This window comes from Sturnira hondurensis, unplaced genomic scaffold, assembly GCF_014824575.4.
Source record: "Sturnira hondurensis isolate 20B ecotype Veracruz unplaced genomic scaffold, ASM1482457v3 Scaffold0024124, whole genome shotgun sequence".
NCBI classification, from domain to species: Eukaryota; Metazoa; Chordata; class Mammalia; order Chiroptera; family Phyllostomidae; genus Sturnira; species Sturnira hondurensis.
The window spans coordinates 373193-397524 of record NW_028096755.1 but is presented as its reverse complement, the minus strand read 5'-3'; the positions used below and the strand labels follow the sequence as shown (position 1 = coordinate 397524).

General features: G+C 55.2%; 3 protein-coding genes across 6 annotated transcripts; all 3 read right to left on the bottom strand.

The window, feature by feature from the left end:
- Positions 1 to 1338: 1338 nt before the first annotated feature.
- TNNT1 (troponin T1, slow skeletal type) lies at positions 1339 to 10423 on the bottom strand. 2 transcript variants are annotated; one of them, XM_037038105.1, is made up of 14 exons: positions 10375 to 10423; positions 9303 to 9345; positions 9180 to 9193; positions 8817 to 8861; positions 8566 to 8610; positions 7762 to 7783; positions 5512 to 5572; positions 5132 to 5248; positions 4807 to 4884; positions 3503 to 3616; positions 3105 to 3214; positions 1870 to 1960; positions 1719 to 1759; positions 1339 to 1477 (listed from the first exon to the last, which is right to left on the bottom strand). In XM_037038105.1, the coding sequence occupies exons 2-14, from the start codon at positions 9332 to 9334 to the stop codon at positions 1432 to 1434; spliced, it is 816 nt and encodes a 271-aa protein (XP_036894000.1). In that variant the 5' UTR covers positions 9335 to 9345; positions 10375 to 10423; the 3' UTR covers positions 1339 to 1431. The 2 variants fall into 2 exon arrangements, with proteins under 2 accessions (XP_036894000.1, XP_036894001.1); XM_037038106.1 differs by lacking the exons at positions 8566 to 8610; positions 10375 to 10423 and having other exon boundaries at positions 9303 to 9471.
- Positions 10424 to 12097: 1674 nt separating this feature from the next.
- On the bottom strand, positions 12098 to 15395 carry TNNI3 (troponin I3, cardiac type). Its single transcript, XM_037038054.1, has 8 exons — positions 15269 to 15395; positions 14966 to 14978; positions 14743 to 14820; positions 14298 to 14339; positions 13888 to 14019; positions 13402 to 13491; positions 12701 to 12877; positions 12098 to 12222 (listed from the first exon to the last, which is right to left on the bottom strand). The coding sequence occupies exons 1-8, from the start codon at positions 15277 to 15279 to the stop codon at positions 12139 to 12141; spliced, it is 627 nt and encodes a 208-aa protein (XP_036893949.1). The 5' UTR covers positions 15280 to 15395; the 3' UTR covers positions 12098 to 12138.
- Positions 15396 to 16010: 615 nt separating this feature from the next.
- DNAAF3 (dynein axonemal assembly factor 3) lies at positions 16011 to 22467 on the bottom strand. 3 transcript variants are annotated; one of them, XM_037038110.1, is made up of 12 exons: positions 22396 to 22467; positions 22194 to 22282; positions 21749 to 21891; positions 21291 to 21384; positions 19365 to 19522; positions 18876 to 19058; positions 18649 to 18774; positions 18420 to 18542; positions 18033 to 18162; positions 17061 to 17175; positions 16837 to 16911; positions 16011 to 16752 (listed from the first exon to the last, which is right to left on the bottom strand). In XM_037038110.1, the coding sequence occupies exons 2-12, from the start codon at positions 22276 to 22278 to the stop codon at positions 16338 to 16340; spliced, it is 1647 nt and encodes a 548-aa protein (XP_036894005.1). In that variant the 5' UTR covers positions 22279 to 22282; positions 22396 to 22467; the 3' UTR covers positions 16011 to 16337. The 3 variants fall into 3 exon arrangements, with proteins under 3 accessions (XP_036894005.1, XP_036894006.1, XP_036894007.1); XM_037038111.1 differs by having other exon boundaries at positions 17061 to 17172; XM_037038112.1 differs by lacking the exon at positions 22396 to 22467 and having other exon boundaries at positions 22133 to 22199.
- Positions 22468 to 24332: the final 1865 nt, after the last annotated feature.

Here is a 24332-nt window from a genome sequence, read left to right as displayed (position 1 = left end):
CCTCCCAAAGGTCCTACCTCCAAACACCACTCAACTGGAGGGGAGGGCTTCAAGATACAGATTTGGAGGGACACAAACCTGTAGCCCATAGTGCCTACCCCCTGGACAAAGGCAACATCCTACAAATGTGGCCTCACAGACGAAGGAGCCTCGTCCCGGACAACTGCATGAAACACAGCCCCATCTCAAGTCAGACATGTCATACACGTCAGACACGTCAGAGAAATCGACTCTCTCACTGAAGCTGAGAATCTGGGGCCCAGGACCCAGATTCACCTGCTCACTAATGTGAGTCCCATTCAGAAAGTCACGAAGACAGAGTGGCGAAGGACAGGCACGAATTTGTCATTCGGCCGGTTCCCTCATGGGCAACTTTGTAGATTATTTCGTTAGGCTTTGGGGTGTTTTTTTAATCTTCACCCAAGAATATGTTTTGTTATTGTTATTATTGATTTTAGAGAGAGAGAAACATCAACTGGTTTGCCTCCCGTAGGCGCCACATGACTGGGGATCAAAAGCAACCCGGGTGTGTGCCCCGACTGGGGACTAAACGCACAACTTTTTGGTCTGTGGGGCACCTCTCCAACCAACTGAGCTACCCAGCCAGGGCAGGCTTTGGTTTTGCATTTCTAAAATCGGATATAATGCACATACTAGAAACTTTACTGTTTCAAAGTCTCCCGTTAAGGTATACTTTGCTGTATTCCCAAGGTTGTGTCACTATCACGAATTTGGCAACATTTTCACAACTGTTCTCTTCAAGCCCTGCCCTTCCCCGTCCCTCCCTCTCCCCAGCCCTTCGGAAGTACTAACCTTTTGTCTCTATGACTTTGCCTTCTGGAAATTTCATAGAAATGGACTCATACACTACGTGACCTTTCGTGTCTGGCTTCTCTCACTCAGCAACATGTTTTCGAGGTTTGTCCACGCTGTAACACACGTAGTCCTTCGCTCCTTTTCACGGCTGAGTAATGTTCCACTGTATCTGTTCATCTGTATTGGACGCTTGGGCTGTCTCCACCTATTGGCTGCTGGGAATAATGCAGCAGCCCCATTCTCGTGCAAGGTCTGGTGGGGAGCTATGCGTTCCGTTCTCTTGGACAGACGCCTAGGTGTGGAATTGCTGGGCCAGTAACTCTGTGTTTAATGTTGTAAGGAACTGAGAGCTTCCCAAAGTGCTGCCTAATTTGGCCCTCCCACCAGCCATGTGGGAGAGTTTAACTTTAAATATCATTGTGATAATAGGAGAATTCTCGAAACCAAAGGAGTTGGCGATAAGAATTTAATTAACTGAGATACTGGCTGCACGTTAATGACAATAAATGACAACTCAGCAGGTGACCGCAGGCAGAGCATTTATTTCAAGCACCAGATGGCAGGAGCCTTCCAAGGGTTCCCGCTGCCTCCTCCAGGCTGGCCACCACCTCAGCCTCATTTCCAGCGGCCTCCGACGCGGCCCTTCCCTGCCCCCTTGCGGCTGTAGGAGAAGGGAGCTGTCAGGAGGGAGGGCTTCCCGGCCCACGGAGATGGGACCCCCTCCCCCACCCAGAGAAAGTGCGGGGCAAATGCGTTCTCATTTGGGCAGAGAGGAATGACAGAATGAGGGACAAAGATAGAGAAAGGAACAGACACCAAGATGGAGTGAGGGGGATGGAGAAGGAAGGAGAGGCCCCAAGAGTCAACGGGAGGGTGTAGGGCTCAGGCCCAGTCACACTTACAACTTCTGGGCGTGGCTGATGCGATTGTACAGCACGTTGATCTGTGGAAGCAGGTGGGAAGGAGTTGCTGGCACGGCTTGGGAACAGGCCCGTCCACCCCGCCCTGCCCTGTCCCAGCCCAGCCGGGGCCCCCAGCAGAGCTGGCTCTCACCTCGTATTTCTGCTGCTTCATCTTCTCCATCAGGTCAAACTTCTCGGACTCCAGCTGGTGGATCCAGTCCCACAGTTCCTGGGCCTTGTCCCTGGCGGAACAAACTGTCCGTCACAGACTGGCGGCTGGCCACGCCCTAGGCTCAGAGATGTTGAGGGTACTGTCCAAAGCCACACAGCGTGGCTCTGAATTTGGTATTATTGGCCCGATCTGGTTAATATTTGAGGCGATGGGAGATATTCAATGGGAATTGAAGCAAAGGGTTTTTAAATCTCTGCTCACTCTCTCCCCACCCACAGTGGAGATTCATATTCCCCTAAATGAGAATGAGGTCTCGGCTAAGGGACCCAGGCTCCAGAGTCAGAAAGCCCTGGTTCAGTCCCCGGCTTTTCCATTCTCTGATTGGTGACAGTGACCAAGTGACTTCCCCTAGGATTGTGTTTCCATCCCCTCCCCCAAAAAGTAGCCCTGGCTGGTATAGCTCAGTGGATTGAGCACCGGCCTTAGAACCACACAATTGCAGTTCGATTCCCAGTCAGGGCACATGCCGGGGTTGCAGGCCAGTTCCTGGCAGGGGACACACGATACATTGTGTGTCCCCAGCAGAGGCAACCATACACTGATATTTCTCTCTCTCTCTCCTTCCCTTCCCCTCTAAAGATAAATAAATAAATAATTTTTTAAAAAGTAGAAATAAAACTGTGAAAGAGATAGCTGCATGTCCACCCAATATCCCTATCCCTCTCTTCCTTAGAAACAGAACTCTCTGGCCCTGGCTGGTGTGGCTCAGTGGATTGAGCACTGACTTGTGCTCAAAGAGTCGCTGGTTCGATTCCCAGTCAGGGCACATGCCTGCATTGAGGGCCAGGTCCCCTTTAGGGGGCGTGGGAGAGGCAACCACACATTGATGTTTCTTTCCCTCTCTTTCTCCCTCCCTTCCCCTCTGTCTATAATAAATAAAAGCCTGTCTACTGTCTGTCTACTGCATTGAGCTGTGGTAGAATGAGATCATGAATGTGAAATACTATTATTTCACTGAACTTGACTCATAGGTCAGAGCACCCAACCAAGAGTGGGTCCTATCCCAGTAACATGTTTCACAGAGGAGGCTACAGGGGCCCAGAGAGGGGGAGGCACGTGCCCTAAGTCACACAGCACCAGGGTGATCTGCCCTCCCAGATCTGGACGAGGGTCCCTTCATCTCCCCATCTCACACGCAGCCCCCCCCCACCTACCGGAGCTGGTCCTCCCCCATACTGTCGATGTTCAGGGGCTTCTTACGATCCGACAGGACGCGAACCTTCATCTCCCGCCCCGTCTGGCGCTTGCCCCGCTTCTGCTCTGCCTGAACATTGGGAAATGGACATCTTGAGTTGGGGCACGACCCCTCCAGAGGGCTTCCCAGGCCAGGACCCAGGGATCCGCCATCCCGGCCACCATCTCTCCCTGGGACTCAGGCATCTAGACCCCATTCACTCCCCCCTCAGACCCAGAGGCCCAGGCCCCCAGCCCCTCCTCCCTCAAACCCAGGAGCCCAGGCTCCCAACCCCCACCCTCAGGAACCAGAAGTCTGTACTCTCAGTTGCCTCCTCCCTGGGAACCCAGACTTCAGGCCCCCGCCAGCCAAACTCACCTTGACCAGGTAACCCCCGTAATGGCCACCCATGTTGGACAGAACCTTCTTCTTTTTGGCATCATCCTCGGCTCTCTTCTTGGCCTCTTCTTCCTCCTTCCGCATTTTCTCCTCCTGTGGTGGCAGGGGAGGGAAGGTGAACCCCCAAGGCCTGCCCCGCACGGTGCGGGGCTGAGATGAGGATGTGGAAGGGGGGCTCGGACCCAGCGATAGGAGACAAGTAGCATGGGACCGGGCAAACATGCAGGCATCCCCCCCGCCCGGGCCCTTCCAGGCCTGGATGTGTGACCACCCGCAAGTTCCTACTCCTCTCTGGGCCTCGGTACCTCCCCCTCCAGCAAAAATTTAAGTGGGGGAGAGATGAGGTTGCTTGTCCTGCACCCCTCCAGCCTGAAGCGGCCAATGGTGAACCTGGCTGTGTGACCTCAGCACAGACGCTCACCCTCTCTGTGCCTTAGTCTCTTTTAGTCTCGTGACACAAGAATCACTGTCCTCAGAGGGCCAAGGAGGGTAATTGGTGATGGCAGTGGGGGCCTGAGGCACTGAAGGGGCTGCCTGCCTTCCTTTGCTCTCAGCCTTTTCCTCCATCTTCAAAGATCTCTAACCCTCCTGACTCCCTCTCACAAGGAACCTGGTGATGACACTGAGCCCTCCTGGATAATCCAAGATCACCCCCCATCTCCAGAACCTTAGCCACATCCACAAAGTCCCTTTTGCTGTATAAGGATCATAGTCACAGACTCCAGGAGTTAGGGTGTAAACATCTTGAGGAGGCCCCTATTCTGCCTTCCACACCACCCTACTCCTGTTCCTTAAAAATGATTTTTTTTGCTAATTTTACTCAAAAATGATTCCTTGAATGCCACCTCAGCTCATGTTTCCAAGGCCTAAAATAATGGATGCATTCTGAACACTCTCCCCCAACTAGGAATAAGTGAACGGTTCTAGCTTGCCTAGGAACGACAGGGTGCAAGAATTTTAGGGCTCAGACCAGAAAAGTCCCAGGCAAACAGGGATGAGTTGGTCACTGAAATGACCAAGAGAAAGATGGGCCAAGGGATAGGAAGAAAAAAGCTGGGTCTCTGTGAAGTTATTTGAGTCCCTTGATCCAACCATGCCTGAAGCAGGAAACACTCGAGACTTTTGTTTTGTAGGAGCCATAAAAATTCTCCTTCTGCTGAATCCAGCTTGGGTTGCAGTTTCTGTTCTTTTCAACAGAAAGCTCCTTGAGTAACACAGCACGAGGACTTTTTCGGGATCACAGAGAATATCACGAATGGAAAATAGACAAAGAAGGCACCCACCGCCAGCTTGGCCTGACGCTCACGCTCCTTCTCAGTTCTGAAGCGTTGCTGTTGAGCTCTCTCTGCCCGACGCCGCTCCTAGGGGGCGAGGGGGAGAAAAATTAGGGGTGCAGGGACAACCACCCACCCACCTGCTACCCCTCCCCAGAAGATGTCAAGAGCAAAAACATGCACAACTTTGAGTGTGGCCAGACTTGGGTCCATTTCCGAAAGTTTCAGCCTCGGGTCTGACCTGGGCAGGAACTATTGCCCGTTATTCCCCGAGATCCAAAGGATGGCGCGGGATGAGGGAAGAATTTGGGGAGCCCCACATCCTTCGACTCACAATGCGCTCTTTCAACGCAATGAGCTCCTCTTCCTCCTTCTTGCGCTGCTCAAAATGCACATCAATGAGCGTCTGCAGCTCCAAGAGGTCCTTCTCCTGCCGCTTCCGGTGGATGTCCTGCAGGACAGAAGGTAGAAAAAAAGGTCACCTAGATCTGACCCTAGGCCCCCCTGTCATTCTTGCGAGAATCGGTGGGCTTGACAGTTCACTAAATTTCCAGCAGGTGGCAGCAAAGACCATGTTTTGATCGTACTTGGCTTTTGGTCTTTAATTCCTGAAGGAGGTCAAATGAGACACACCTGTTCCTATTTCGCACAAAGATACCCTAAGGGCTAGCAGCTGCTGGCTCCCGGGGGCGGGGCGGGATGTCCGCTACTTACATCGAAGTCCACGCGTTCCCCTTCTGGGATCTTTGGGGGGATCAGTGGAGCCATGGGGCGGCTGATGGACAGAAGAGAAAGACAGTGAGCAGTGTGAGGTCCCTGGCAGTCCCCGTAGGGCTAGCTAGTCAGGCGGCCACCAGCCACACGTGGTTCTGGGCCCTGGTCCCATGGAGAGGGACTGTCAGTGAAATACACATCTGATTTCAAGGGCTTGGTATAAGAAACATAATCTAAAATATCTTGCCCTGGCTGGTGTGGCTTAGTGGATTGAGCACCGGCTTGCAAACCAGAAGGTCACTGGTTTGATTCCCAGTCAGGGCACATGCCTGGGTTGTGAGCAAGCGGGAGACCACAACAGATCAATGTATCTCACTCACTGATGTCTCCCTCTCTGTCCCTCTCTCCAAAAAATAAATAAAAAATATTTTTTTATTTTTATTTTTTAATATTTTATTATTTATCTTTAGAGGGGAAGGGAAGGAGAGAAGGAGAGAAATATCAATGTATGGTTACCTCTCATGAGTCCCCTGCTGGGAACTGGCCTGCAACCCAGGCACGTGCCCTGACTGGGAATCGAACCGTGATCATGCAGTTCGCAGGCCCACGCTCAATCCACTGAGCTACGCCAGCCAGGGCAAAAATATATTTTTTAAATCTCATGTTTTATGTTAGTTACGAGTGGAAAGGATGAAATTCCAGGAATCACAGCTAGACCAAAGTATGATATTAAGATTAGCTCGATGTGTTTTGTCTTAGTTTTTAAAATGCGGCTAGTGAAGAATTTAAAGTTACATGCACTGTAGTTGTATTGGATGGAGCTGCTGGGGGGAGGCCAGCCCTCTGCCCTCTCTCTTTCTTGGGCTTCCAAGACACAGCCAGCACCTCCTCCTGACTTGCTTCCTTCTCCCGGGGCTCTCCCATCTCTGCCTCCTTGTCCCCCGTGAGCCATTTTACTCATTTTTAGGACACTCTCGCGATCAATGTCATTCGCCCCATGCCTTTGACTTCAGTGACCATCGATTACTGAGGGCGCGCCAACTCTGTCTGCAGCCCAGACTCTTTCTCCTCAGCTTCGCACTCGGATACACTCCACGTCTCATCGTTCCCTGGCCTCATCCTGTGCTCTGGTACCCCAGGGCCTTTGCACATGCTGTTCCCTCTGCCAGCAATGGCCTTCCCCAATAGCCTTGGTCCCTGGGGCCTGTCCTCCTCCACCAAGCCGTCCCTGACTAAATTTCCAGCAGGTGGCAGCAAAGCACCGTGTTCTGACCCTACTGTATCACTGTATCTGCCTCTCTGACCCAGATCTGCCCCAGTGCCTCCTCTGCTCAAAGCCATTCCATGGCTCCCTAGTGCCCCGGACCTCACGGCTCTGCTTCTTGCTGTACCCTACCCTCAAGCCACCTTGAAACTCACACCCCTGCCCACACAAACCCAGGACATTTCTGCTCCTAGGGTTTTTTTCTCATCCTCAGATTGCTGCCTCCTTCCATCTTCAAGCTTCGGCCTCGATGTCACCTCCTCTAGGACCCTCTCCTGGCCATGAGTTTCCCCATGCGGCCCCTAGTTCAGGCTTTTCCTCATCAAAACGACCTGTGTCTGCAATTGCTCCCTGAAAGACTGGCCTAGATCATTCACTGGACCTTACGCACACCACACCTCTGTCTCATCTACAATCTCCCTTCTACCTCCTTCAGCTAGACAGGCATCACCTCCTCCAAGAAGTCTTCCTTGATTGCCTAGGGCAAACACAGAGCACTGATCTACGCTACTCTAGTACCCTGGTTGGTACAGTCACTGTATCTGGGTCTGTCTCAGCAGCAGGGCAGATGGAGTCTGACCCACCAAACACCATGGGAAATTCTCCAGAAATGTTTGCTAAAGAAGGACCCACTGCCCTGGCTGGTGTAGCTCAGTGGATTGAACACCAGCCTGCAAACCAAAAGGTCGCTGGTTCGATTCCCAGTCAGGGCACATGCTTGGGGTTGTGGGCCAGGTCCCCAGTAGAGGGCACGAGAGGCAACCACACATCGATGTTTCTCTCCCTCCCTTCCCCTCTCTCTAAAAATAAATAAAATCTTTTTTAAAAATAAAGACTCATTTTAAAAAAGAAGGAATCGCTGACTGCTTCCCTGTGTTGCAATTTTCCCACCATCGTTCTCTGCCTTCCTCATGCCCACTCTCTGGGGGGTGGGGGACATACTTGGGACCGTGGGATCTGGATTCTCCATGCCCGAGGAATCTCACCTTGGTTTGGGGCGTTCCTCTTCTGGTGGGGGGGGGGATACAAACAGATCATTAGTCAGAGTTCATGGGAGGGGGCCTGAAGAGAGAACCCCCCAAACCTTGGCTCCCAGGAGCCCAGCTCCCTCCTCCAGCTGCTGGGTGGGGGGAGGGGGCAGGGAAGGGCACGAGGGGAAAGGAGGGAGAAAGGGAGTTAGGGTGGCCGCATCAGATATACATTCAGAACTGGTGTGGGGACCTCCGCCCCGTGGTCGGGGAACCCAGAGGGCCAAGCCCCAGACCCTCCCCCGTCGACAGACCCAGACCTCCTCCATCAAGACCACGAAGTGCAAGGGTGCCCAAGCTCTCTCTTCATTCGGTGACCAGGGAGTTCTGACCCCAGCCCACTCCCATGGGGGGTACACAGGAAGGCAGACTTCCAGTGCCAGCCCCTTCTGCAACCCAGGCCCCAACCTTTGAATGTATATGGAGAGGAAAAAAATGACAGACAGGGTTGGGGGGCAAAGATTGGGGCGGAGTGCCTTTCCGCAAACATGCAACCCTTCTATTAAGTATTCCTCCAGGCTGGGGAAGAAGGCTTGGATGTCGGTCCCTTTAAGAAGGAAGGGAAAGGGTTAATGCCGCTGCGAGGCGATTCCCTTCGTGGCCCCCAGAGGGCGCGCGGGCCCTCGGGGGCTTAAAAGACCGGGTCGGGAGTGAGGGGTTAGGGGGCTGGAGGGACTCCCCAAGGAGGTCGGAGTGACGCGGGCATCCGAGACAGGGAAGCCCCAAAATCGGGTTCTCGGGAAGCGAAGCAGCCGCGGTTACCTCGCTCCGCCGCCGGCTCCGGCTCTTCGGGGGCTGGGGAGGGTTCTGGGGAGAAGCGCGGATTTGGGGAGAGATGCAGGAAGGGGGGAGCGGCCACGCCCGGGTGCGGGAGGGGAGAGAGGGGAGAGAGTGGAGAGGCTGTTAGAGGAACAGAAAGCCAGGCCATCGGGAGCCCGGGCCCCAGCCTCCACCCCCCGGGCAGTGCGGTGCACCCCACGCAGTCCTCCAACCAGCGGAGTCCGCGGCTTCACCTTCCTCCTCCACGGCAGCCTCCTCCTCCCCCGCAGCCTCCTCTTCTGGAAGGAGCAGAGACAAGACGCCGTTAGGAGCCCAGGGGGCGCCGGGGTGGGGGTGGGGGGCAGAGGCCAGGGGTCGGGTCTCGGCGGGGACTGGGCCCCTCTGGTTCTCAGGGGCAAGTGCGCACTGCGAGCTTTCTCCGCTGGCTGGGCTCAGAATGCGCCGGGAAAGGCTCGGGAAACCCGGGAGGACCGGGGTCAAGGTGGGGGTCAAGGTGGGGGTCAGGGTGGGGGGCCCACCCGCCTCTGCACGGCCCCTTCCTAGAGATCGCGTGGGGTCCCCACGCCACCCCCAAGGCCAGCACACACCCCACTCACCTTCGGGCTGCTCCCTGCGGACGGGGGTGTGAGAGAGAGTACAGGGAGAGTTAGACGCACGGGGGTGGGGTGGGAAGGGTCTCCCCCTCCCCAGGCCCCTAGTCCTCCGCCAGCAACACTCACTCCTCGCATTCCTGCTCTTCGGCGTCCGACATCTCGGTGCGACCTGAGGACCGCAGACAACAGGGGGAGTGGGGTGGAGCCCCCGAGGAGGTGGGTCTGAGGGAGGAGGGAGCCCAACGCCTAAGCCGTGTGAGGACAGGCCTTCGGGAGGTGCTGTCCAGGCAGAGCCCCAGAGCTGGGGCCCCCACCCCCCACTCCAGCTGTCCTCTTTTGTCTTATGACACGTCCGTGGGAACCTGATCCGAGTCGGATTAGGAGAAGGTATTTGGGCACCGGCCACAGCCTGAAGACAATAGCTGCCCCACCCCCAGGGGCTATTTCGGGGGGATGTCAGGGACAGCAAACAGAGGACATTTCCTAAAAAGGGACTCACGGAGGGGGGCCTTCTGGAAGAACCAGCCACACCTGCTCCCCTCTCCTGCCCCCTCCGCCCCCCCCCAGCTGGGTGTCACCCCACCTGTCCTTTCACCTTCACCCACAGCCCTGGGGGGGCCATCCTCACTCCTACATAGACCCCCCAATGCCTGACATGCCCCAGGCCCTGTACCCCCAAATCCCGACACCCACAAGACCTCGAAACCCCCAATTTAACATGCACCAATGAATCCTCATGTCCAGATTCTGAGACATCAGTTGAGACCCCAGGTCTGGACACCCCCTAGCATCTGAAACCTCAAGATCATGAGACCCCGAAACCAGATGCCCAAACTCAGAGGCCTGAATCATAACACCCCAAATTGTGGCGCTACAAGTTCTCAGACCTCGAATCACAAAACAACGGATCCTGAGTCCTCGAGTCCCCGAACCCCCGATTCTGATCCCCAAGCTCTGAAATCCAAACTATGGGACACTCAAGTCTAGACACCCCCCAATTTTTGAGATTTCCTGATTGTCAGACTTCTGAGGCCCCCAGGTTTTATATATTCTGCAACACCCAAATCTAGACACCCCCGTTTGTGGTAACCCCCAAATCCTCACATCCACACCGGGTCCATGTGCATACCTCTGCACCACACCCCTCCTGTCTCCCACGGCACCCCGCACCCCACACCCGGAGGATCACAGCCCTTACCTAAGGCTGGGTCTGCAGAGGCGTGAACGTGCTGGGCAGCCGAAGCACCCCCGGGTTTATAGTGAAGTGTGGCCCCGCCCCGGAGGAGAGGGCGGGCAGGGGCGCGGGGGTGGGGGTGTAGAATTCCTTTCCCCAAACGCTAGTCCCGAAGCAGAGGGCCCTGCTTCCACTCGGGCTCCACATACACGGGCACTCCTGGCTGCTGCAACCCCCTTCCCCAGCCATCAGTGCCTCCCGGAAGCCCCCAGCTGGGTCAGGCAACCTCCCTGCCCACCGCCGGCCTACAGCACGCGGCACTCTGTGCTTTGAAGTCCCGGGCTTTGCACACAGAGGCCCTTGGATAACGCTTCTTGATCTCAGGGGGACAAGAGACTTTTCTCTTTCCAATCTCTGGCCTTCCTTTGTGTGTCTGTCTGGGTGTCCCTCTCTCATACTCTGTCTCTCTCTCCTTTGCCTCTGTGACTCGCCACTGGGTGTCTCTGCGTGTGTCTCTCTGTCCATCTTTCTGTCACTCTCTCCCCACCCCCACCCTTTGTCTGCCACCAGGATTCCACCCTGGTGACAACAGGCGCTAAAACAGGGAAGCAGGTGTGTGTGGCGGGGGGGTGGGGGGGTGGGGGGGCGAGGAGAGAGGGTGGGGTGTCAGGCCTGCATGACCTTACCCCCCACACACACACCTCCATCTGACACGGACCTTTTTTTGGTATCTCTCTCCCTCCTTCCCTGCCTTGACCTCCGGGGGGCCAGCCCTGGAGAGGACTGCCCATGTCCCCATCCGGACATGCCTTCTGGTACCTCTCTCCGTCTCTGTCTTTCACTACGTGCCATCTCTCTGTGTCTGTCTCTAGGTATTTCTCTGGGTTTCCCTTCAGGTCTCTGTTTAGCTTTCTCTCTGGGTTTCTGCGTTCTTCCCTCAACGTGTCTCTCTGCTGCATGTTTGTTTGTTTGTTTTTAATAGATTTTATTTACTTACTTTTAGAGAGAGGGAAAGGGAAGGAGACAGAGAGGGGGAGAGAAACATCGTTGTGTGAGAAACAGTTGCCTCTTACACGCCCACGCCAACTGAGGACCTGGCCCACAACCCAGGCATGCGCCCTGACTGGGAATTGAACCGGTGACCTTTTGGGTTGCAATCCAGCACTCAACCCACTGAGCCACCCCAGCCAGGGTTCTCCGCATGTTCTTGTCTATGCATTTCTGTGTGTTTCACTGCATATCTGCCTCTCTCGGTGCCTGTGTGTCGGGGGCTCCCACGTGTCTGTGGCCCTGTATCTGTCTCTCTCTTTGGTTCTGCCTCTGTGTCTCTACCTTCTTGGCTCTTTCTGGTTCTCTCTCTGCGTCCCTGCAGTTCACCCTCCATGAGTCCTCATTTCTGTCTCCATTGTCATCTGCCTTGCTGCATGGATCTCTTTCCCCAGTTCCGCTTGCTTTGCACATCTTTCCCCTCTGAATCTGTCTTTTCCCCTCTCCCTCTGGGTCTTCATGTGTCTCTCTCCCTGGGTGCCTGGCACAGTCTTTGTCTGTGCCTCTGGGTGACCTTTGAGGCTTCCATCTCAGCATCTCTGTGCCCCCCCCCCATAAGGAAGAGGAGCCAAGAATGCCCCAGATTGGAGAACCCAGCTCTGCTCCTGATGTGTGGTATGAGTTTGGGGACCCCGGCCCTCAATCTTCCCACCTCTCACCCCCAAGCCCCCCAGGTAGTAAACACACAGCCACTCCCAGCTCAGACACAAACTTTATTCCTCAAGGCATGGGAAGGGTGGCTCAGCCCTCAAACTTTTTCTTGCGGCCTTCCATTCCACTCAGCGCGTCGATGTTCTTGCGCCAGTCTCCGACCTCCCGGTTTTCCTGGGGAAATGGGGCCAGAGGTTAGAGTGTGTTCCCTCAAATAGCCTCCGCCCACCTCCCAGCCTGCTGGACTGCTCTGTCCTGGATGTGAGCCCAAGGATCTGGTTCTGGAATACCACCTGCCCTAGCAACAATCCTGTCCAATTTGCCCCATGCACTTCCTGTCTCCTTCCTGCACTTCCTGTCTCCTTCCTGCACTTCCTGTCTCCTTCCTGCATTTCCTGTCTCCCTTTTGCACTTCCTGTAACCTGACTCCAGGCTACTTCCTTTCTCCTAATGCACTTCTAGTCTTCCCCTTCTACTTCCGATCCCCTTGTTGTACTTCCTGGGCCCCCATCCTATACTTCCCTTTGAGGATTCCTTACCAAATTTTCTCCCCGAAATTCCAAAACCCAATTGCCCTGAGACTAGGCCCTGGGAATATTGCCCCCAGCCCCTCTCATCTAAGCACCCCCTTTCCTGGCCCAGCCACACTTACCTTCTCCGTGTCCTCCTTCTTCACCTGCTTGAGGTGGGCCCGAAGGTCTAAGGACTCCTTAGCCCTGGTCCCCAGCAGGGCCTGCATCATGGCATCTGCAGAGATCCGCACCCTCCGCAGGGTGGGCCGCTTGAACTTGCCCCGGAGGTCAAAGATCTTCTGGTTCAGATCTGCGATCTGGGGTAGGAGAGCACAAGGGGAGGAGGAATCTGCTGTCTCCACTGCCCCCTTGCCTCACTCTCCCACCCTCCACTGCCCTCCTGTCCCCACCCAGGTCTCCCCCAGGCTTCTCCCACCTCAGGCTCCCACTCCTCGGCTGGGACAAACTCCAAGCGCCTCCTCCTGAGCTGCAAACCCTGCTCAATCTGCCCCAGCCTCATCCCTCTGAAAACCACCGACACATCCCTGTCCAGCGAACCTGCGTCTCACGGTTCCCCGTCCTTGCCCGAGCTCCCTTACCAACCCTTGACGCTCCAGCCACACCGCTCCACAAACATATTCCCTGCTGTCCCACCTCCCTCTGCCTGGAACAGCCTTGCCAGACATTATCGTCGTCTTCCTTCCGCCTGAGCCCTGGCGGACTCACGGAGTTGACCTCGGTCCGCTGGGATCTTCAGCCTCAAGCCGCTTCCAGGGGCCAGGCTGAGACCACAGCCCCAGGCATGGCGCCCTACCCTGAAGGGACCCAGAACGACCCCCACCTCTGTCACATTCTTGGTGACTTTGGCCTCCACGTCATATCTCTCCTCATCCACCTTGTCCACGCGGGCATGGAGCTGTCGGCACAAGTCCTGGCAAAGAAACATGGTGTGGGTGGCAGGGGAAGCCCCGGGACGGACGCGTGGTTCTGAGGGAGGTGGGGCTGGGGACCTGGATTTTAATCTGGTTCTCAAGGAGGCTGAAGCTGGACTCTGGGGGACTGTGAACCAAGCGGAACTCCAGGGCCAGGAATCCTGAGAATCGACAGAATTAGAAATGGAGAAACCGACCTCTGGGTTTTGAGACTGTAAGCAGCTTGCAGGCCATATTTCTGAGCGCGTGAGGGTAAACATTGGGAGATTGGACCCCCAAAGTCCTGAGCAGAAGGGGAAGGATGGTGACGGTACCTGAGACCCAAGGATGCAAGACTGAACATAGGAGCCCAGGACAGCCCAGACTGGCCAGGAGACCCCTACTGGCGCTGGTACCTGTAGCTCCTCGAAGCCCAAGCCGGCCAACTCCAGGGGCTGGCACCGCGTGCTCAGAGCGCGCCCCTTCTCCCCGCGCCGCTCCTCTGCCTCCCGCTCGAGCTCCTGCTTGGCTATCTGCAGCATCAGGGTCTGCGGAGGGGAGGCCGAACCGCAGGCCACATTGGAGAGCGGGAGGAAGATCGAGTAGGCGGACGCCCCAACCCGGGCTGCCTCCTAATCCCAGACACAGTTTTTCCCTCTTCCAGAGTCCCGCCCCCTCAGGGTCCACCACTCCGAGGCCCCGCCCTGCCATTGAGGGGCTCCCGCCCCTTCCTCCCTCCCCGCCAAACCACCCCACCAAACCCAACACTCCAAGCCTCACCCCTACTTTGAAGCTCCGCCCCCCAAGAACACCTAGGCTCCCTCACCTTCAATTGCAGTTTTCTGGAGGCGGAGATCTTAGACTTTTTCTGCCAGCATGAGATAGAAAGAGGAAGGAGGAAGGCGGGTGGAATTCAAAGGTGGGTAGAGGGAAGGGCTTCAGAACCCGCCCCCTTAAGCATGGTGGAGTTTTTGAGCCCGCCTCCAACTCCGAACCTCAGTGTGGGAGGCCACGCCCCTCGATCCCATTCACCAATCTGGGCCGCTGACTCTGACTAGACACCGCCCACCACCTCTTAATCAAACGCATGTCCAAACAAGGTTCAGAGCGAAACCCCGCCCCCTAACCCCCTGTCATTTGCTTAGGCTCCACCCATGACCCAAACCCCGCCTCCATTAAGGCCATGGCTCCACCCCTTTGCACCTTGGGCAGGCTCTGCGCACAGCAGGCCCAGATTGGTGCACCTTGGCTGGGCCCTGACCCACCCTCACCTTGGCGTGGGGCTCGTTGGCATAGGCGCGGTAGTTGGCGGAGGACCGGCGTCGAACCGGGGCTGGGCGCGGCTCCCCCTGAGGTTGAGGGACGGAGCCACATCACCACCAGAACCCTCCGTGACCTCTGTCCGTGACCTCTCCTAGAGTTGCAGCCTCCCGCCCCAGAGCCCTCCCTGCAGCGCCCTCCCTGCCGCGCTGGCCGGCCCGCGCCTGCTCTCACCGCATCGCCGCTCCTGGAGGGAGAGAAACCAGGAAAGGGAGTTAATGTTAGGCCTGTGGCCTCTCCAGTCTGTCTCCAAAGGGACCCCAGAAGCCCCTCTGACCGAGGTCTGGTCTCCCCATCTTCCCCGTCCAGGGTCCTAGGAGTCTGATTCCAAACCCTTACCCCACCCCGTCACCCAGGAGTCCTGTCCCACCTCCTTTCTCAGGACAGGGCTCCAGCCTCGCAGCTCTCACCCTGGAGGAAACCCCCCACCTTCCACCGCCTCGAACCCCAGGAGACCTCGGTCCCAGCTTCACTCACTCGTCCGCCATGCTGAGGTGGTAGACCAGAGGCAGAGAAGGGACAAGAAACTCAGAGAGTCGATGAGGGGACGCCCGTCCGCGGTGACCTTGAAAGCCCCAGGGACTTCAGCCCCGGACCGACTGCCGAAGCCTCACTGAGGACACTGATAAAGGACCAAGGCAGGGACTAAATATACCGCTGCCCCCTCCTCCCACTGCCCAGGACGCGAGATAACAGGGCGCGTGAGGGGTGTGGCGGGCGGTGCTCCAGTTGGATCCCCCCTCCACAGTGCAGGACGGGGACTTCCCCCCTTTCACTGTGTCCTAGGAGTCCGAGCCCCAGGGGTCCAGGGCCCCAGCCCCTCCTCCCTCAGGCCCAGGAGTTCGGGCCCCTAGACTCTCCTCCCCCAGCCCCAAGAGTCCAGGCCCCCAGTTCCTCCTCCCCCAGACCCAGGAGTCCAGGCCTCATTCCCTCACTATAACTGTAAGCTCCATGAGAGCTGGAGCTTTGTCTGTCTTTTTCATCACCTTATGGCCAGTTTCTGGGCCCCAAACTGGTTGTCCACTGAATAAATTTTGTAGCTTTATTTGAAGATCCAGGTAGGGGGTGGTGCTTAGGCACTCAGGCAACATCCCTGGCAAATCCACTCATAGTCCACTTGGAAAACCAGAAATCTGGTCTTGGCTCTCCTCTCTTGACCTCTCCTGGCCCCTCCCCGCTCCCAGCCTTGGAGACGGACTGAGGACAGGACACAAGGACACAGAGAAAAAGACGCCACCATCTTTATTTAGACCACAGGGGTGCTGACTGGCCCTGAGAGAGGAGACATCTCCCAGCACCCAGGGAGGAATCGGACGCCTGGGGACCACACAGGGGACCTGAGTCCTGGGTCTTGGACCTCGAGTCTGCGTTCAAAGTCTCGGGAATCGGGTGTGGAAATCTGAGAAAACCACCTGGAATTCTAGGGACAGAACAGAGAAAATCTCAGAAATGGAGTGTAAACGTGGAGCGACACCTCTGGGGCAGAGTGAGAACGCGGAGGTTGTAGACTGAGAAGGGTTCTAATTCCAGGACCTGACTTGAGAAGTTAAGAGACGGGGGTTGTAATCTCCGACGGTCCAGGCAGACCCTCCTGTTTCTCGGTCTGACTCCCCGTGGGCGGAGCCAAAGCCTCCAGTGAAGCCTGAGACGCGGAGGGCAGTTGGAGGGGTTCAGAGAGTGGGGTTTGACCCTGCAGGGGCTGGGCCAGATCCTCGGAGGGAGAATTCATTGTTTCAGAGGGCGCGACCAGTAACTCAGGGGGCGGGGCCAGGGTTTCAGAGCGAGGAATCCCGGAGTCCACAGCCGCAGGTGCTGGAGCAGAGTCCTCAGACCTGCAGAAGCGCGCGAAGCTCTCCGAGGGCCTGGTCCCGGGCTGTGGGGCGAATCCAGCCGCCCCAGCCAGTTCCCCAACCCGGTCACAGAACCCCTGAAGCTGCTCCTGCCTCACGTCTACAAGGTACCTGAAATCCAGAAGGGACGCGTAAGGAGGGGTCCCGGCTTTCGGTCCCCAGCCTGGTTCCCTGCCCTGCGCTCCGCTGGCTCACCGGGCTAATTCCACAATCAGGCGTCCTCCGGGGGCCACGCAGGCCCCAAGCTCAGGACCTAGAAGGTGAACCATCCTGCAGAGACAGATGGGAGGAGTGAGGCTCAGACTTGCAGGTCTTGAGGGAGGAGGAGCTGGAGACTGAAACCCTCACTGAGGAAGGCCTGGAGGCCTGAACTCCTGGGGCTGAGGATGGGACACCTGGGCCACCCCAGAAACTCTTACCCACAGGCCACATAGAGAAGCTGGAACCGACCCTTGTAGCAGCTCTTGTGGTGAAGTGCCTGGGCAGCACCGAGGGGCAGGAAGTGGACAGTGAAGGATCCCGGGTTGGGGGCTGCTGGGGAAGACCAGCACAGTTAGGCAGATGGACAAAGCTCGTAGATAACACCACTGGGCCTCTTGAAGCCCTTTCTCATCCTTTCTTTCTGGTGGATTCCTGGGAAATTCTTCGGCAGTCCCTCCCGTAGGCAGAAACCCATTTTACAGTCCAGGGAACTGAGACTCAAGAGAGGGAGGGAAAGTGGCCCATGGCCAGACAGGGCATCCAGACACGGGGGGGAGGACCAGGTTTGGGATGCTTAGAAAGAGGCAGGACCAGCCCTGTATGGTGTGGCTGGGTGGATTGAGCACCAGCCTGCAAACCAAAGCGTGGCTGGTTCAATTCCCAGTCAGGGCACATGCCTGGGTTTCCAGCCAGGTCCCCAGTAGGGGGTGCACAAGAGTCAACCGCACATGGATGTTTCTTTCCCTCCGTTTCTCCCTTCCCCTCTCTCTAAAACATAAATAAAAAATAAATTTTAAGGGGAAAAAAGAGGCATGACCAGATTTGGAAAGAGGGGTTTTCTTTCCAAAGTGACCTGGGACCCAGCACCATGTTAGAATGTTCTTGGCCGCTTAGCCTTCTGCTGGTAGGAACTGAATTCTACCACTGGAATTAAGAATGCTGAGAATGGTGTCAGGACTTAGGAAAGAGAGATATCTACAAAGAGGAGAGCAAAAGACATGGACTGTCAGGAAGGGCGCTCCCTAGTCCAGGCAGTGGGAACCAAATCTGTCCGCGCTGGTACTTGAAACACCGGGACCCTGAAACCCGGGGCAGCGTCTGGGTCCCATTCGCCCCCAGGAGATGATGTGTCCATTTTATTACCCGAGCAGTCTCCATCTCAACGGGGCAGAGCTGAGTCCCTCGCCTACCAGGGTCCGGAGTTGCGTTTGCATTGCTTGGAACCTCATCGGGGTCTCCTCGGGCGGCGCTCGGGTGCCCCCAGGCGGCCATAGCTCGGAACAGCTCCGTCACATTGTGCTGCGTGATTTCGCCTGCAGTCTGTAGGGGCAGGGGCGTGGCCAGGTGCTGGGTTAAAACCTAGGTGGTTTTAATACGTAGTAATATGCCATCTTTTGCGTGCCCCCAATATCCAGAGCTTGCTTCTGAGGAGCAAGCCTGGATTCCCAGGCTTGGGACTGAGTTTAGGAAGTAGAGATGGGTGGGGCCTAGCCCGTGGAGGCACAGCCCAGAAGTTTGTGGGCGGGGTCTGGAATGCAGAAGGCGGGGCCTTGCGAACCCAGCCTGGTACCGCTCACCTTGACCGGCTGCCCATTGCTGGTCCGCAGGAGGCTCTCATCGTCCGTTTCAAGGCCGAAGGCTACGAAGGGCCCCGTGGCGATGTCCCCCCAGTACCCTCGCGCTGCCACGCGCTCTCCACGCTAGAAAAGTAGGGAGAGAGGAGACGGGTGACGTTGACGTTGGGGACCTGAGCTTCTGGGTTCCCCCCAAAGAAGGAGATGGCCAGGACAGGGAATGGACACGCACGTGGCTCAGAAGGCGCCCGGACGCCAGAGTCCGGTTGGGCAACTGGTAAGCGCTGGAATCTCTGAGTTCAAAGGCGACGCCTGTGTCCCTCCAGCGCCTGAACTCGCAGATGTGGATGACTCGGGCCTGGGGCGGGGTGGGAAGAGGGGTCTCCGTGAACACTGTACAGGACCCCCCCGGCCCTGCCTCCTTCACGCCCAGCACTGGGCGTACCCTAGCCCGCTCACCCCACGGTCATGAAGCTTCATGTGCAGGTCCCAGTCGCTGACACCGCGCCGGGCGTCGTAGCGGGAACCCAGATAGTGGCGCAGCCTCATGTCCCACAGGCGGCTCATGGGGAAGGTCTCGGGCCCCTTCTCCCCGCCGGCCCAGAAGCGGAACACGGCTTCCAGGGCGTCACGCTCACGGAACTGCGCATCCAGGCACGCGTGGGGAGAGGCCGAGGGAAATGGGCTGCAGGGAGAGCGGCCTCTCCTGTTTGACCGACCCTCCCTTCCATCCCAGGGTGTGGGCACGATTCTCCCGGTTCTCAGAGAGTAGAAGCCACCCCCTAGGCCAAATCCCACACTGGCAACTGGGAGCTGCGATTCGAACATCTGCGCCCCCAGCCCACTTCTTCAACGCAAACCCTTTTCGACCACCCATCTCCTTTCTTCCGGTGGCCACCCAGATCGCAGGCGGCGATGGACGGACGGACAGAGGCCAGGCGGAGGCACCTTCAGGGCTCCCAGGCTGAGCCAGGGCAGCTGCTCCGCCAGGCGGTCCGGCTCCGGGACCAGGCGTGCCAGGCGTTCGGCCTGGGCACGCACGAAGGCGGCCACCGAGGGGCGCAGCAGCGAGTTCCCCCACACTTCCAGGAAGACCTCGCTCTTCTCTGTGGGGATGGAGGAGAAAAGGAATGGGGGGAAGCAGAGGAGTGAGCCCAGAAATGAGACCAGTGTTTCATGCCCTGCTTATAGAGTGACAGTCTATATAACACATACTTTCTTTTTTTATTTAAGATTTTTTAAAGATTTTATTTATTTATCTTTAGAGGGGAAGGGAAGGAGAGAAGGAGAGAAATATCAATGTATGGTTGCCTCTCGTGCGTCCGCTACCTGAAACTGGGAACCGGGAACTGGCCTGCAACCCAGGCATGTGCTCTGACTGGGATTCGAACCACCATCCTCTGGTTCGCAGGCCTGCGCTCAATCCACTGAGCTATACCAGCCGAGGCAACACATACTTTCTTTACAGAATCTTACCATTGGTCATAATAAGCACAACGGACCCAATAATAAGCAAACCCTCCACCCAACCCAATAGCTGGAATGCGAAGCATAATTTACATCTCATTTAGGTCTCCTCGCTTATTCCTTTCCCCCTTCCAAGTAACCCCAATCCTGAACTGCACGTTTACATTCCCTTTGACTCAAAAAAAGAAAAGGTTCTGCCCTGGCTGATATAGCTCAGTGGACAGCACGGGTCTACGAACCAAAGGATCCTGCTTCAATTCCCAGTCAGGGCACATGCCTGGGTTGCAGGCTACTTCCCAGTGGGGGAGACATGAGAGGCAATAATACATTAATATTTCTCTCCCTTTCTCCTTCCCTTCTCCTCTAAAGATAAATTAATAAAATATTTTAAAAAAGAAAAGGCAACCACTGTACTTGAACTATGTTTTAAGTTTTAAAAAAAGAAAGGCTTATAGATAAAGATGAAGACACATATGTGTGAAAATATTATTGTATAAATTGTTTTATTTTAGTTAAGGTTCTTATAAAATAAAGCTATACATTTTAGTATAGCTTTATGTCAATATATCCCTATAAATGGTTTCATCTTATTTGTTTAAGAACCTTAGATTAGACAACTCTGTACCTTTAGTTAGACAGATACAGATAGGACTAGTTGTATACCAAGCGCACTGTAAATTGTATGCAGTGTATTATGAATGTCCTGAGCTATTAATGACAGCCACCATCCATAATAATGGTAACAATTGCTAATAGGTACGGAGTCTCTATCAGAAGCTGAGAGCTATGCGTGTTTTCCTTTCACTGAATCCTTGAAAAGCACAATATTCTGTGGAGCAAAAAACTTTCAGGATCTCCACAAATGCAGAAACTGAGGCCCAGAAAGGGGTAGATGCTGGCCTAGAGTCACAAAGCAAGGAGAGCCAGAATCTGAAATGCAGCTTATCCAAGTCCAGACTTTGTTCTACCCACTCAGCTGAAATTGTCACTGGGAAATAATCACTTTCTGCCACCCCACCCATCCTCCTTTTCCCACTTCTTCTTTCAGTCTCATTTCTGAGGCTGCCTCCTCCAGGCTGGCTTCCTGGGAGTCACACCTCTCACTGTGGGAGGCTTAGGGCAGGACTGAGCTCAGCTCAGCCAAACCCTGCCCACATCTGGGGACTCACTGGCTCTCAGGAAGCCCCCTGATCTCTTTTGAACTCCTGCTGTAGCAGGTTTTGAATGCTGGCACTATCCTGAGAGTTTTGCGTGTATTTTTTCTTGGAATTCTCTCAAGTGAGCGAGCAAATGATAAAATAGGGAACAATGTCCACAGTTTTCCCATTGCACGATTGAAAAACCATAATCCCTGCAGGGATGAGGAAGGGACTGGGAGCCAGAATGCCCTGATCCTTGGCGGCTGACCTTGCAGCCCCATCTTCTCAGGATCCTCCAGGGCTAGGCTGAAAAACAGCATGTGTCGGGCCACAGCTTCCAGATTATTCTCCAGCACGTAGAACTGGAAGGATAGACAGGGCAGAATGACTCTGAGATCGGTGTCTCTGGCTCCTAGGAGACTCGGGAGCGGGAGACAGGACCCACGAGTTCTGTACACCAACCCCCATCACTTCAAACACAGGCGTCTAGGCTCTCAGAAGTCTCCTCCCTGACACTACTCAGGACTATCCATAGGTTTTTTTTCTCCACTTGAATCCGGGAACCCTCAACCCCAGACACTTCATCAGGACACAGGGGGAGGCTCCTAGCTCCCACCTCCCTCAGACGTTGAGGTTCGGGCCTCCAGATCCCCCTCCCTGAAGGACTCAGGAATCTGGACTCTCATCCTCATCCTCCTCCTTCCACACCCCAGAATCCCAGCTCACGTGGAACTTCCTGCGAGGCCAGAGCGCTGCCCGGGCCAGGGTTCGTAGCAGATGGCGCCCATCCACAGAACCCAGCAGCAACACATCTAGCTCGGGGGGCCCGTGCTCTGTATTGGCCTGCGAGTCTGGGGCCATAGGAGGACCTGACAAGGCAAGAGCAGGATGAGGTTGTGGCCTGAAGAACGCCCTCTGCAGCCGCCCCCCAGCACCAGGGACTACAACTCCCAGCAGGACTTGCACCTTTGACTTAGGTTCTACAGGGAGCTGTGCCTCTAAGCATTCTGGGACTCGTAGTTCTCAGAGAGGCCTCTGAGCTGCCCACTTAGGGGGTCCCCGCCCCCACCCCCGGCCCCGCCGTTGGAGCCTCGGAGAACGTTAGCGCACCATCTGTCAGGCTGTGACGGTAGCCGCTGTGACAGATGTGGTCCCTGGATGGGGGACTCACACTCAGCCTGCAGGTCCAGCGCTGGAGACAGGCCCCACCAAGACACAGAGCCGAAGCCCGCACCCGAGCCTGCCGGTGTGGTCATCCCCCTGCGAGACAGGCATCCAGGGAATCCCCAAATATCATCTCTGCGTCGCCCACCCATTCCCTTCACGCCGTCCCTGATTTTTCCCCCTTTCCTCTAGGTAACACACCCCCTCACCTTTATCCTTCCAAATATGCTGGGACTTCCCCTCCCTCGCTCCTGGGTGCTGTGCAGTTTGTCCGGCTCCCACCCCACAAACTGCTGTCCATAAACCCCGCCCTTTTTATCAATCAGCCAATGGGAATATGCGAACCAGCACGGACACTATCAATTCACCAATGTGAGCGAGCAGAACCCGCCCACTTCAAACTTTTGGCCAATGGGAACGCTGAGGAAAGACTACCCTGGCCTAGGAAAAAGGAAGGCGTGAGGACGCGGTTGTCATGACGACGATGCAGGAAGAGGTTGGGGCCGAGCGTGGGAACGTCCAAATTTCTGGGATGGGTGAAGCCTGGGTTGATTCAAAATTAGAGAAACCTGAACGGAATCTTGATTAATCCAAGTTAAAGTCAAGTGGCCTAGACTTTAAAAAAATATATGTTGTATGTTTGTGTCTCCTTTCTCTCTTCACACCCTGCCTCTACCACGCAGGGCTTCTCACCTGGCAGGAATGTGTTCCAGCCAGCCAGCACTGGCCCCTAGTTGGTAAATTCTCAGGAATTTTGTGACCTGGGTATTACACATAGTCATTAATAAAAATCAATGTTTTTACTAAATTACTAAAAATTAAATTTCAATTAAATGCATTGCATTAAAGGTAATACTCAAAACTCATCACTTATTTTACTATATTTTACTATTAAGTGTTAAATTGTACCTGTAAGAAGGAAATATCATTTTAACACAATAGTTAAAAAAATTAAATTGGTAAATTGTGACCACAAGCTATCGTGGTAGATAGTTTTATTAAAACCAGGGCTGGGATTAGGATGAGGCACAGTGGTCCAAGTGCAAGGTCAGTTCCCATCTTTAATTTTTTTTATAAACTTTTTTTTTAGATTTTATTTATTTATCTTTAGAGTGGAAGGGAAGGAGAGAGGGAGAGAAATATCAATGTATGGTTGCCTCTCATGCATCCCCTGCCGGGAACCGGGAACTGACCTGCAACCCAGGCATGTGCCCTGACTGCGAATCGAACCGCGATTGTGTGGTTCGCAGGCCCGTGCTCAGTCCACTGAGCTACACCAGCCAGGGCTTTAAATTTTTTGATATTTTGTTCATTGTAGACTTCATTAAATTTTTGTAAATATGGCATGAAAATATTATTTATCTTGACTATTGAGTGGGTTTTTTGGTGGGTCGTTTGTTGGTTCTTTGGCTTTTCCTTACATTTTAGGATCATCATCCTGACCCTTGGAAGCACTAGATTGGTGTGCTAGTATATATCTCTTCTCAATTCCGTATTTGATGACTTCGCACTGGAGGCCTGAAATCAGCCTCAATGGGAGAATTTACACCACGGCAATGGGCAAACTACACACAGCCGGTCACAGCACAACACGGGAAGCGCTGGCCTCTCCTGCCTCCAGGACTGTATTCTTTGCTTGTAACATCCTCCCCCTAACCTCCCAGAAGAATCCCACTCATCCTTTCAATTCCTGCTGGGGATTGTCCTCTGAGTTCTGCTCCTGCCTGTCCAGCTGAAAGGCCACAACGGTCCACCCTGTGATGCCCGCTACTTTACATTCAAGATGGCAGGATGCTTGACAATGTGACTTTTGGTGTCGGCCACGCCTGGGTTTACACGTTGTTCGGTCCCTTGCTGGCTGAGAGGCCTTGGCCAGGGGAGAACCCGTCTGTGAGTTCCACAAAGTCAGGTCAGCTCCTGCATCCAGCACCCAGAGAGCCTGAGCTCTCTGCTTCCTCTCCTCTACATGAACTTGGACAAGTCACGATAAATTCCCGAATAAGCAAGCAAATTCTCATCGATTCCTCACAGTCCTCAGGGGGGGGGAGGGAATGAGTAAGTGAACCAATGAATGGGCGGATGAGTGGGTGGGTGGGAGGGTGTTCCCCTTAGTACATGTTGAAGATGGACGGCACTACCCCTTGTG